The sequence below is a fragment of the Chiloscyllium punctatum genome, chromosome 18, assembly GCF_047496795.1.
Source record: "Chiloscyllium punctatum isolate Juve2018m chromosome 18, sChiPun1.3, whole genome shotgun sequence".
Classification (NCBI taxonomy): Eukaryota; Metazoa; Chordata; class Chondrichthyes; order Orectolobiformes; family Hemiscylliidae; genus Chiloscyllium; species Chiloscyllium punctatum.
Genome location: NC_092756.1, coordinates 77607979 through 77620803, shown reverse-complemented (window position 1 = coordinate 77620803; position 12825 = coordinate 77607979). Strand labels below are relative to the sequence as shown.

General features: G+C 40.9%; 1 protein-coding gene across 6 annotated transcripts in view; it reads right to left on the bottom strand.

Annotated features, from left to right (window-relative positions):
• Nucleotides 1–9044, bottom strand: part of triobpb (TRIO and F-actin binding protein b) — a 373748-nt gene extending 364704 nt beyond the window's left edge. For 2 of the 6 annotated variants that reach the window (XM_072588503.1, XM_072588505.1), the window contains exon 1: nt 8260–9044. In XM_072588503.1, coding sequence (XP_072444604.1) covers nt 8260–8412 — 153 coding nt within the window. In that variant the 5' untranslated portion in view covers nt 8413–9044. The remainder of the gene's footprint in view (nt 1–8259) is intronic. The other 4 variants (XM_072588506.1, XM_072588507.1, XM_072588508.1 and 1 more) reach the window with 2 other exon arrangements.
• Between the last annotated feature and the right edge of the window lie 3781 nt (nt 9045–12825).

The window sequence follows — 12825 nt, the reverse complement described above, 5'->3', positions numbered from 1 at the left end:
CTAATCTAGTAATCTAATCTAATCCAACTGAATGCTCAACCAATGAGACCACTATTCGATTAAGTAAGAATCAAGAGGAATGGAAACAGGGTTAAAATTAGAGTCAAACCAAGTACAGTACGAAATCCAGAGTGGGAAATAAAAAGACAGCAAGAAAGAAAATAAAAGGGACAGAAAGGAAATGTAAGAAAAAGATTCAAATTTATTATGTTTTAAATCACTAAGCATTTCCTTCATGCAGGAATGAGATTCCACAGTTTCTTTCTGGGCACAGAGAGCTTGATTAGCCCCGTATTAACAATAGTCACATTGTTAGAAAGGTATTGGCAACATCAATTACAAACTATTGTTTTCTCTAGCAATTTAGATGGGAATTAACATGTAAAATACAGCAACGTAACAGAAGCAATCGATCAAAAGGTTTGAGAGATTCATAACTCAGTGTATCTTTTTTAACCCTTGGATTTGTGGGAACTTTGCACATTACTAGCAACATGCAAACCCATTATCGTTCCAGCAAGATTTAGGTCAATAAGTTTCCAGTTAATCAGATCTTATGTTGTTTGTGTCCAAACATGGATTCCATTAGTGTACAATGTGCTTTTCAAGATTTCAATCTCCTACCCAAGTTCCTACTTAGCAAAAGTAATTAATATTTTATTCCATTTACATAACAACATTAAAGCTCTGAGTTGGCACATTTGCAATATAGTATGCCAGCTGACTCAGAGATTTTCACAGGGACTTGCCTGATGAGTAGGGGTGAGTTTGATGCAAACACTGATGTATGCTCCATCAGTTAGAATCATGTATTTGTCACTGGCTTGTACTATGCTTGGAAGGCTTTTTAAACTAACTCCCTAAGACCTCGATACATAAAGGAAAACGTCGTGGAGAAAACGGATAGGTCACAAGTTACAATGAACTCTTCAGAGCCTGACAGTTACATTAGGTGTTCAATATTAGGGTTTGACAATTTGGCACATCCAGAAAATAATGGCCAATCTAAACCAAACATCATTTTATAATGTTCAAAACTACCCCAAACACTACTGCATAAGATTCATATCATTTTCTAAAAAGGATGAATCAAATCTTCAACGGTTAAATTGATTTATCTATTCATACCCATTGTCAAGGCTACCGTTAAGTCTTTGGGCCTACTGCCCTTGCTGCAGATCCCTTTCAAACTCATTGGCTTGGCTACACTATCTTTTGCTTCATTCATTAATAGGATGTAAGTGATTGGCATTTATTAGAGTCTAGTATAGAGTGGTGCTGGAAAAGCACAGCAGTTCAGGCAGCATCCGAGGAACAGTAAAATAGACGTTTCGGGTAAAAGCCCTTCATCAGCAATACAGGCAGAGTGCCTGAAGGGTGGAGAGATAAATGAGAGGAGGGTGGGGGTGGGGAGAAAGTAGCATAGAGTACAATGGGTGAGTGGGGGAGGGGATCAAGGTGATAGGTCAGGGAGGAGGGTGGAGTGGATAGGTGGAAAAGAAGGTAGGCAGGTGGGACAAGTCATGGGGACAGTGCTGAGCTGGAAATTTAGAACTGGGGTGACAACTCTAATCTAGACTCTGGGTTTCCAGCATCTACAGTCATTGTTTTTACCTGATTGGCATTTATTGCTCATCCCTACTTGCCACGTCACCAACTTCTTCAACCACGGTTTGGGGTCGGTACACTGGTAAGGAGAGAATTTCCAATACTTTATAGTGAAGGAATGATAATACACTTCAAAGTCATGGATAATACATGACTTGCAGGAGGTGGTGCTCCCAGGCACTTTTCTTTGTGTAGGTGGTGGAGGTCTCAGGTTCGAAAGATGCTTTGTCAGATATCGTAGAAAAGATTCACAAGAATTATTTCAGGGATGAGGAACTTCAGCTGCATAGATAGTTTGGAGAAGTTGGGGCTGAGGTCCTTGGAAAAGAGTTTTGATTGAGATATTCAAATTCATGAGGGGTCAGGACAGGGCACACAAGGAAAATTTTTCTCATTGAGAGAAGGAAAAAGAAGAGGACACAGATTCTAAGCCAATTGTTAAAAGAAACAATGGACATTATTTTCGTGCACCAAACAGTTAGGATTTGGAATGCTGTGCTTGTGAGTGTGGTGGAGGCAAGTTCAATTGAGGAATTCAAGAGGGAATTGGATTATCATCTGTAAAGGAAAATTGTGCAAGCCTATATAGAAGATGCTTCTTTGGAGAACTGCTATAGACAAGATTGGTCAAATCTAGTAACTATTCTGTGAATATCTTGTAGATATGCATAATGGTACCACTCAGCACGAGTGGTGCAGACTGTTAATTTTTAAGGTAATGGTTTGATGCCAATCAAGTGGGCTGCTTTTTCTGAGATGATTTCAAGATTCAAGCATTGTTAAAGTCACACTCATCCAGCAAGTGGAGAAGTTTTAATAGAAATGTTCAAAATCATGATGGACTCAGATTGCAAGATCCTGGTTTAACTGGTGGAAGGGTTAAGAACTAGAAAGTATCAGTTTAATTTGTGTGTTGGAATTAGCTCAAATGGTATAGCGGTCCTTTCAGCATGCACAAAACAATGAGATTCATCTCCACATTCTCCTTCTCCAATTGGCATGCAGTGACTAGTGCAGTGCCACAGGGATCAATCCTAAGATCCCAGGTATTCACAGTATATGCTAATGATTCAGATGAGGGAACTAAATCTCTATATTTGAAGATGACTTAAAGCTGAGTGGGAGCTGTGAGCAGGATGCAGAGATGCTACAGTTCTGAGGAAGGGTCACTCAACCTGAAATGTGAGCTTTGAATATCTCGATCAAAACTCTTTTCCAAGGACCTCAGCCCCAACTTCTCCCAACTATCTACGCAACTGAAGTTCCTCTCTCTGTTGATGCTACCAGACCTGCTGAGTATTTCCAGCAGTTTCGGTTTTTGCTTCAGTGCGATTTGGACAAGCTCAGTAAACGGTCAAATGCATGGCTGAATCAGTATCCCTGTAATGTAAATAAACATAAAGTTATCTACTTTGGGAGCAAAACAGGAAGGAGGATTATAATCTGAATCACTATATAAGAGAGGGGTATGTGCAATGAGACCTGGGTGTCCGCATTCAACAGTTACTGAAGCATGCAAATGCTGTAGACAGTCAAGAAGACAAATGGTATGTTAGTCTTCATCGCAAGAGATTGGAGTTCAGGAGCAGGAATGTCTTGCTGCAACTATATAAGGTCTTGATAAAACCATAGCTGGAATATGATGTGCAGTTTTTGAAGGTTTACCAGGCTCAATCCTGAATGGCAGCACTCACATATGGAGAGATTGAATTGGTTAGAGTTCACAAGAATGAGGGGGTTCTCACAGAAATCTATAAAGTGCTAACAAGACGAGGAAAGATGGATGCAAGAAGGATGTTCCTTATCGGGGAGTCCAAAACCAGGGGTCATAGTCTAAAGATACGGGATAAACCATTTAGGACTGAGAAGAGAATTTGTTTTCACCCAGATAGTGATCACCCTGTAGAATTCACTACCATTGAAAGCAGCTGAGGCCAAAACATTTATGATTTCAAGGAGTTAGATATAGCACTTGGGCCTAAAGGGATCAAAGGATATAGGGGAAAAGTGAGAACAAGTTATTGAGTTGGAGGATCAGCCATGATCATACTAAATGGAATAGCAGAGTTAGAAGACTGACTGACCTACTCTTCCTCCCATTTTCTATGTTTCTATTAATTTAAAATGGCTGGCAAAATCAGAGTGACACAAGGAAAAGCCTTTTTATGCAGCAATTGGTTAGAATCCAGAATGCATTATCTAAAGGTGTGGTGAGAGCAGAAACACATTGGAGCTTTCAGAGGGACATTGAATAAGAGCCAGAACAGTAACAATCCGCAACACTGCTGGGAATGGGCATGGGAGTGGGATTAACTGACATACTTTACAGAGAGCCAGCATGGAAACAACAGGCTGAAGGGCCTTATTTTATGCTGTGATGATTCCTTGGTTCTTGTGAGATGAAAGGCAGATGTTCTATTGTCATAGAATTACAGAATCCCTACAGTGTGGAAAGCGGTCATTCGGCCCATTGAGTCTGTATCAACCCTCTGAACAGCATCCCAATCAACCTCACCCTTCAACTCTATCCCCATTACCCTATTTGTACTATGGCACTTTCCTGATGAAGAACTTATACTCGAAATGTCGATTCTCCTGTTCCTCGGATGCTGCCTGACCGGTTGTGCTTTTCCAGTGCCACACTTTTCGACTTTGATCTCCAGCACCTGCTGGAGACTTTGGTCTCTTATGGCCAATCCACTTTATCTGCAGATCTTTGGACACCAGGAGGAAACTGGAGCACACAGAGGAAACTCACGCTGAAACAGGGAGAACTTGCAAACTCCATGCAGGCAGAATTAAACCCAGATCCCTGGTGCTGTGAAGCAGCAATGTTAATCACTGTGCCACCATACCTCCGCCCCCCCCAGATGATGGTTATTATTAGCACCCCTATCCCCACCTTCAGTAGATTTTCAGAGTGAAAAGTGCTTGAAAACACCCCAAACAGCCAGGGTCTGATGAAAAACTTGTGCCTCCTTGTTCTGGACTCATTCCACCACCATAATCAGCTTTGCTCTATCTTCCTCTCGAGTCCTCTGCCCAAAGGCAAGTCCAACAACAGAGTAGCCGCACTGGTCGGGCAAGGAGACAAGTACTGAACCAGCCTTCCTAGAATAGTGTCAAACTCCCTGCTGCTGACACCAGACTGATTTGCAACAGCCAACTGGCTTCCTGAGGAGTCTGAGACACTGTGGCAACATGCACGTTGTGGCCTGGAGCAATTGATATTGACAGTATTATACAATAAGGCTTTTGCCCGAAACGTCGATTTCGCTGCTCGTTGGATGCTGCCTGAACTGCTGTGCTCTTCCAGCACCACTAATCCAGTATTATACAATACTAAACTTCATGTTGTGTAACCTGACAGAATTAATTAACAACTCAGAGTAAAAAATTGGGTAACAATTGTAATAGGATCAAATTTTACATCCAGTTTGAAAGTGAGAACTGTGGGTCTAAGATTATCGTACAGACTTTGTCTTTCAGTTCTTGCACTTTCTAAAACTATGGACTGAAGTGAGAAAGAACTGTTTTAAAAACAGGGATTTACAAGGATGCCTGAATGTTTTGAAAGCTAGCTTAAAGGTTCACCTTTTGTGAACCAGCAACATGCATACAATTTGAAGCCTAGGGGTTGTTTACAAGTGAAGTTGATTAGTTTGTGGACAAGGGACCAGCTATCAATGACAAAAATACTCTGAATGCCAACAACTAGGGGACTGGTTGTCAGGTGGCTAAACAGCTTGGGCTGTGAACCAGACAGAAGGATGCTACATCAGACTAGAAAAGAAAACAGGTCTGCAGTCGCCAGGAAACTCTCTCTCTGTTCTCTCAAGTAAGCTACTTAAAACCTGAGAAAACCAGCTTAACCTTCTTTCAGCAGGTGCACAAGTTGTGACTTTGCGCTGGATAAGTCAAATACCTTCATTAAGTTAAATGCCACTCTATGCAAACCAGTGGAAGCATTAAAAAAAAAGGTCGAGGAGAAATCTATGAATCAGTGAGAATCAAACGAAAAGATCTTCTCAACAAAGACTTTTGGGGTTTCCCTCCACCCATGTTTTTTCTCCCCCAGTTTACGTCTGTTGGCTATGGACAAAGGGGAGTTTAAGATGTAGATATGTTGGACTAGGATGAACAAGGTCAGAAGTCACACAATACCAGGTTATGGTCCAATGGATTTTCTTGAAATCATGAATTCTCACGGCACTGCTCCTTCATCAGGTGAAGTGAAGTACAGAGGCACACAATTTATAGGGAAAGAGATCAAAAGATCGCAGAAATGGTGAGAGGAGCAAGTTGAAAGGCTTAACAAGTCTCTGCAGGTAATCAGAAGTGTCAGGTGGTGTGAGTAAAGTGTCAACAGCTGAATAGCAAATGAAGGGATGACCTATGTTCTGATTAATTGAGGCAGAGAGATAATTCCAAAAAATTAAAAATAAGAGAGTGCTGGAGACTATGAATTCTGTGTCTATGCGCTTCTCTTCACTTCAGTGATCTGAAATAAACCTGTTGGACTATAACCTGGTGTCATGGGAGTTTATGAGGTTTAGAGCTTTTATTTGTAGGGTTAGAGCCCTCACTGTATTTAGTTATTTTTATTTCATTCTTTGATCAATTTTGGTTCTGTGAACTGGGAACTGTGAGTAGCTGCTTGTGATAAAAAGAGGAGATCTAGCAAGCTTTTGTTTATTTGTGAGACCAGACCAAATTTCAGGTTGGTTCCTGATCAAAATCAGGAACTGGGAAATGGTTCCAACAAATCTAGAAAAGACATTATGTTCAAGCAGATGACAAATGTTGAATGGTAACTGAGGCCTCATAGAGGAGGTGATCAGTCTATCAGAAAGTGGTCAGTGTTTAAATTGGGTTTTAACATCCATTTTTTTATGAAAAAGGAATCTGGCTGTTCATGTCGCAGCGTAAAGATTTGAAAGCTTCCTGCCTAACCTTCCTTCTCAGCTCTTAGAAGCTCAGAGAGTAGAAAGCTACGTTATATATATTAATGCCTTGATGGACATCTTCAGAAATCCAACCAAGAAACCATCAATTCTGCCTGTGGAACAACAAATCACTTACGTAATATGACCAGTTTTGTTATTTTCTTTTAAATTATGCCTTATCTGTATTTGTTTGTCTGTCTGTATTGTGTGTAGACAGAGCTGAAAACAAAGGTCTTTGATGTTAAAACGTAGACCAATTAGATTACTCTGGTATCAGGAATTGATTTTTCAGAGATTCTGGGATTGGTTATTCTGTTTAGAAGCCATTTTGGTCAATTTTGGAGTGTCTTTTAAGGCTTTAAATTTTACCATGTTACGAATACAGAGATAGAAAGGCTATTTTGTTTCAACTATCTATCGCCATTTCATAACAGTAAAGTTTAGCTGATTAATTTAATTGCTTACCTGTGGTAGGAATCTATTTACCTGTAATAATGATTCTTCTTCATTAAAGAAACCTGGTACATGCTTTCTATCAACCAGCAGATTTTTTAAAAACTTGGAATATGCACATGCGGTGCCATAGCCCTACAGGGCTATGAACTAAGATTTTGAAATGGAATCAGGCTGGATCACTCTTTTCCCAATGGTGCTGTACACAATGGACCATACAATCTCCTTTGCTTTTTTTTCACGCTTCTACAATGCCCACTAGTTATAAATGCATTTGTTTCAAACGAAAATGTCTGAACATCTCCTTTCAAAACATTTACCAAAGTGTATTTTCTTGTACTTTGCTTATTTGCATCTCACGCATGCAGAAAAAAAATGCTAAACTTCATTCGTTGTCCCTGTAAAATGGGATTATGCGTGAACAAAACAGAAAAATTATGTTGAACAGATATACAAATTTGGTTGGAGACCACACTTCACAGTACTGTGTGCAGTCCCAGTCTTCACCCTACAAAAGGGATGCAGACACTGGAGAAAGAGCACAAAAGATTTACAAGGATGAACTTAGAAGTTATGCCCATCAGGAATAACCATACAGGTTGGGGCTCTTTCTCTTAAAAAAAAATCAGGGTTGACCCCTAATAGAGGTTTGTAGATTATCAAGGGGCTTGATAGGAAAACACAAGAAAAATTATTACACTTGTCAGAAAGCCTAAAACCAAGAGGTACAAATATAAGACAATCACAATTAAATCGATTAGGGAATTCACACGAAACGGTTTTTAACCAGAGGGCGGTGAGAATGTGTATGAGTAGTTGAGGAGATTGTCAGATGCATTCCAGGAAAACTAACAGGGTAGCAAAACAGAAGAGATTATACTAACGAAGTTTAATGGGGAATTGGAGGGTGGGAGCAGGCTTTAATAGAGCTTAAATCCCAGCAGTGCCCATGTGGGCGAAGGGCCTGATTCTATACTATCGTTTACATAATTCTTAATCAGTCAACTGTTAGAAATTTGTGGCAAAACTGCACCCTACAATAAATTTTTATGTACGTGTTCTCCAACATTTGAGAAATAGTATTTTAAAAACGTTTAGTGAACGTTTTAAACTCATTCATATTTTATCAAATTAAAAATTCGTTGGCTTCGCTGGGTAAATGCCCAGCCTTTAATCCTCTCTGAAAGCCCTCCTAGTGTTTTCACATAATATACAAAAAAAATTAATTATTAAGAATTAGTTCTTGTTTCACCTGGTTGTCATCGCGACCGTGGTCTTTTCGATGGAGATGAAAAGCTTTGAAGCAATTCTGGCACCTGCTCCTGTCAAAAATATTCGCCTCGAACTTTAAGCAAGCCACTGCGCTGACAAAAGGCATCGCCCCCGAATACTCACTTGGGGCCATAGGAAAATAAGAGATAAAGTTGCTTTTTGTTTAAAAACAAAGCAATTTTTTGGTGATCTTGCCCCACGTCCCTTCAACCGAAGACCAGGACAGAAAACTCCACACGAGAGGCCAGTTGCACAAATGTCAGCGCAACATTTCTGCATTATTTGGCTGAATTTCTGCATTATTTGGCAGGAAATGCAACAAATCTTCAACTTTCCATGTGGAAAACCAGCTACAAACACTGCACTCGGAGAACTTGTCCGCACCAAACCTGAAGCAACAACATTCCGGTCATGAAACTCCTAGAAAAATAATCCCCAGCATTGCAAAATGCAGTTCTTAAAAGATATGTTTGTTGTACACGGTGACTGACAGTTCCCTACAGTCCATGGTGGGAAGGGGAGTCCGTAATCAAACAAATTGCAGCATTTCAAGAGTTTCACCACAAGTGTTGTTTCCTTCGGAGGCTAACAAGGTTTCCAGCAAAATCGCATCGATTAAAACTACCCGTGACTCCTTCTGGAAAAGACGCGTCGCTTTCTGAGACACGTTTTAAGTTGTCATCTAATACATAACTTGCAGCTCATGGTACCTTACGTTGCGGCTCTCATCATTCCCCTGACTGCAGAGTGACGGTCCTACTTGGAGGTTGCATCTGCGTTGGCCGCCGAATTGTGGCCAGGACCCACCCCCACGGCCGGTCACGCAGCACACTGGTGCTGAGCAGAGGATTTTTGTTTTAATAAAGTAGTTCTAAATATGTTATGACACACCCCTTTAGCAGGTGACACTTAAAACCAGGCTTTCTATCTCAGAGGTAGGGACGTTACCGCTACAAGAAACACCCTTCTTTCCCCCCCCCAAGCTGCTGAGGCGTCAGGTGCACTGATATCCCTCCTCTCCCCGCCCCCTCCTTAAAGATACAGTGAAAAGGGAAGAACTGGCAGCTTTAGTCTTATTCGATTATTTCAAGAGGTCCCAGTCATTGCAGACAGGAATGAATCAGCTCCTCTAGGGTCCTGCAGGTAGGGATGGTGCCAGTGCAAGACTTCCTTTTCTCCCAGGATCAGCGGTGGAGGTGGGCACTTGGTTTATAACAATCTCATCCACCTGGGAGGATCACCATAAATTCCATTATCTTTTCTGATATCTCACATTCACTATCTCTGCTTTGTACTCACCACCCACACCTCTATTCATAGAAATATACAGACATTAGAAGCACAGCTAATCATCCAATGGCAGCACGGTGGCACAGTGGTTAGCACTGCTGCCTCACAGCACCAGAGACCCGGGTTCAATGCCTGCCTCAGGTGACTGACTGTGCAGTTTGCACATTCTCCCCGTGTCTGCATGGGTTTCCTCCGGGTGCTCCGGTTTCCTCCCACAGTCCAAAAATGTGCAGGTTAGGTGAATTGGCTATGCTAAGTTGCCCATAGTGCTAGGTAAGGGGTAAATGTAGGGGTATGGGTGGGTGGTGGGTCGGTGTGGACTTGTTGGGCCAAAGGGCCTGTTTCCACACTAAGTAATCTAATCAAAAAAAAACCCAACTCTTGTTCCTGTTTTGTCCCCTTTAGCTCTAAGAAATGTAGAAGATAGGAGCTGGAGTAGGCCATTCAACTCCTCCAGCATACTCTGCCATTCATAATATCATGGCTGATCATTGAGCTCAAAACCCAGTCCTACCCCAGAGCACAACCCCCCCCCCCCCCCCCCCCCCCAATATCCCTTGATTCTTTTAGCTACAACACCAAATCTCTAACACCTTAAAAACATTTAATGTTTTGCTGTCAATCCTTTCCTGTGACAGACAATTCCATAGCCTCACCACACTCACTCCTAAATAGCCTACCCCACAACCTTACATTATATCCCCAGTTATCAGGAACACTGTTGGAATGTTTTAGATTATGAGATTACCCCCTAATTTTCTAAACTCCAGTCCTAACTGATCCAGTCTGTCTTCAGAAGTCAGTCCTGCCATCCCAGGAATCAGTCTGGTCACTACAACCTGCAACATCTTTTCAACTCACTCCAAACCCTGACACCACTAACTCATCATATCCACAATATTGCTGATTCACTTGGTCAGGACACCTCTTCACTTATATCACAGAAGTAACTGTGCCTACTTGCTTTCAACTCACACCTACCTCTCTTAGTCCATAAGAGAAACAGCATACTGAAAAGCAGGTTCAAAACAGGTACTGTAGCACCTGTTATTCAGCTCCTCACGCCTTATGTGACGAGGGTCCTGACTTGCTCGGAATTCCTGTGCAGGGCCTGGACTTGTAATCTAATCTAATCAACTGCACTTATTGTGCCAGGAAGCCCTGAGTGAAAGCTATCCACCTTGATTTGACCAAAGACTGAAATAACAAAAGGCTGGTATCTCTGGCTGAGGGGATAAAAAAATGCAAAAAGGAAGGTAAGGTAATTCGAAGAGGATTTTGTGAGCATTCAGGAAGGTTCAGAGTGTGAGGGTGTTATGAAAAAAAGTGAAGAGCCCAGGAATGCAGCCTGGTTCAATTTATGAGCTGGGAATGTGTTCCGGTGCACAATGTCCTTGTTACTGCACTGTTGTTGGTGCAGCACTGAAATGTGGATGCACCCTCTAAATGCATCTTGAAATGCCATGAGGGTTCTGAGAGGCTGTTATGTCAGATGTCAAAGTCATGGACATGGAATGAATGTGGTCAGTGTCCAGAGCATATCCTGAAATGTTGATATCTGGCTTCCAGCTTAGAGCATACTCAAATCAAGCAGTGACCTGAATCTGCCAGTTGCTCACTGCAGTTTCCTTGTTGAGTTTTCTATGTCGTGCTTTTTTGGTGACTTTGGCGAGATGGAAGGCTGAACATTAATGAGTGACTTGGGCTGTTAACAAGGCATTAATACCAAACTAACAACTTGCCGTTGCCTAGCATAATCACGGATGGAATGAATTGATCTCAATGTTAAAAAGGGTCTTGTCACACATCATCCAATTCTGCCAGATATTTTTGCCATAATCTGCTACTCAGACTCCAATAACATTTTGAACACAGCCAAGAATTAGGACTTTACCAGTTTTCCCATTCATGGAAATTCACTGGTGTCCCACTGCACAGGTTTCTTGCTGTTTCCCTCCTTGAAATAGTCTGGGGTGCGGGTTGCAGTGAGAAAAAGAGAAGATGCGAAACAATGGGGCAAAGAGGTACAGAAATCTATTGAATAAATGCAATCTGCCACATTTAACCAGGTTTCCTGAGAAGAGAAGAAATTTCTTCAAAAGATTTTGAATCTTTGGAAATTCTCCAGCAAATGCTCATTCATTTAGAGATCATTTAACATAGGATGCCAAGAGAACGGAGGGATGACGATAATGCAAGAAAATACAGGCAAGGCAGATTAGCCATATCCGTACTGAATGATGAAGCAGTTCAAAGAGCTATTGGCTGACTTCTACTCATATAATGTATTCATTCATAAATATATGTTTTAATAAATCCTTAAATGGTAAGTATCAACATTGCAATTCTCTTGATGGCCTATAGAGCACTATATCAGATTGAAGCTCAGCAAAACGTAAACCAAAACATGTTAAATGACTGCAGAACTCTTCCCTAGCTTTTTGCCCTTGATCCCCATATTAAACTGCACCCATATCCACAATATTTTACTTTGTAACATCAACTGAAAGAATATTCCAGACAAAATGTCAGTGAGGTGAAACAACACCTTTTACACCAATCCAATCCAGTGTGTCTTCTTTATTAAAAGTAACATTGCTGGAAATACTCAGTAGGTTTGGCAGCATCCCTCTTCCCTTTATTCCCTTAAAATTTAACTCTTGATGATGTGCATTAGCATTTCAGTTTTCTTTTTGTTCAACTATTCAGAGTTACAACAACACAATACCTAAACGCAACTTGGAAAATAGGTTAGTCAATACTATGATCAATATTTTCTTCTTTTAAATCAAATTTTCAGGTTCAAATGTCTCCTTCAACTGGCCACAGACCCAAAGCCCTATTCGGTTTTGTAAGGGTGTGATGTTCAATGTTACAAGATTGTCTTTCGTAACCCAAGAACATCTAAAACACACTACAATCTACTAAGTATTTTTAAAATGTTGTCACTGCTGTAATGGAGAAAACATGACAACCAATATGTACACAGAAACATCCCACAACCATAATGAGTTTATGACCAGATCTTTTTTTTCAAATGTTAGTAAGAAGATTCATGTAAACCAAACCACCAAGGCAAACTCCCTTCTTTTTTTTTCAAGTTGTGGCATTTTTTAAAAAAAATTGGCCTTGTTGAACTCTGTCAGTATTAGAGTACATATGGATCTATGTTCTCATCACAAGTGGGACAGGAGACCAATTTTTTAAAAAAGAGTCATAACTGCCCAGCACCAAAACTTACAGGTAAAATTGCCAT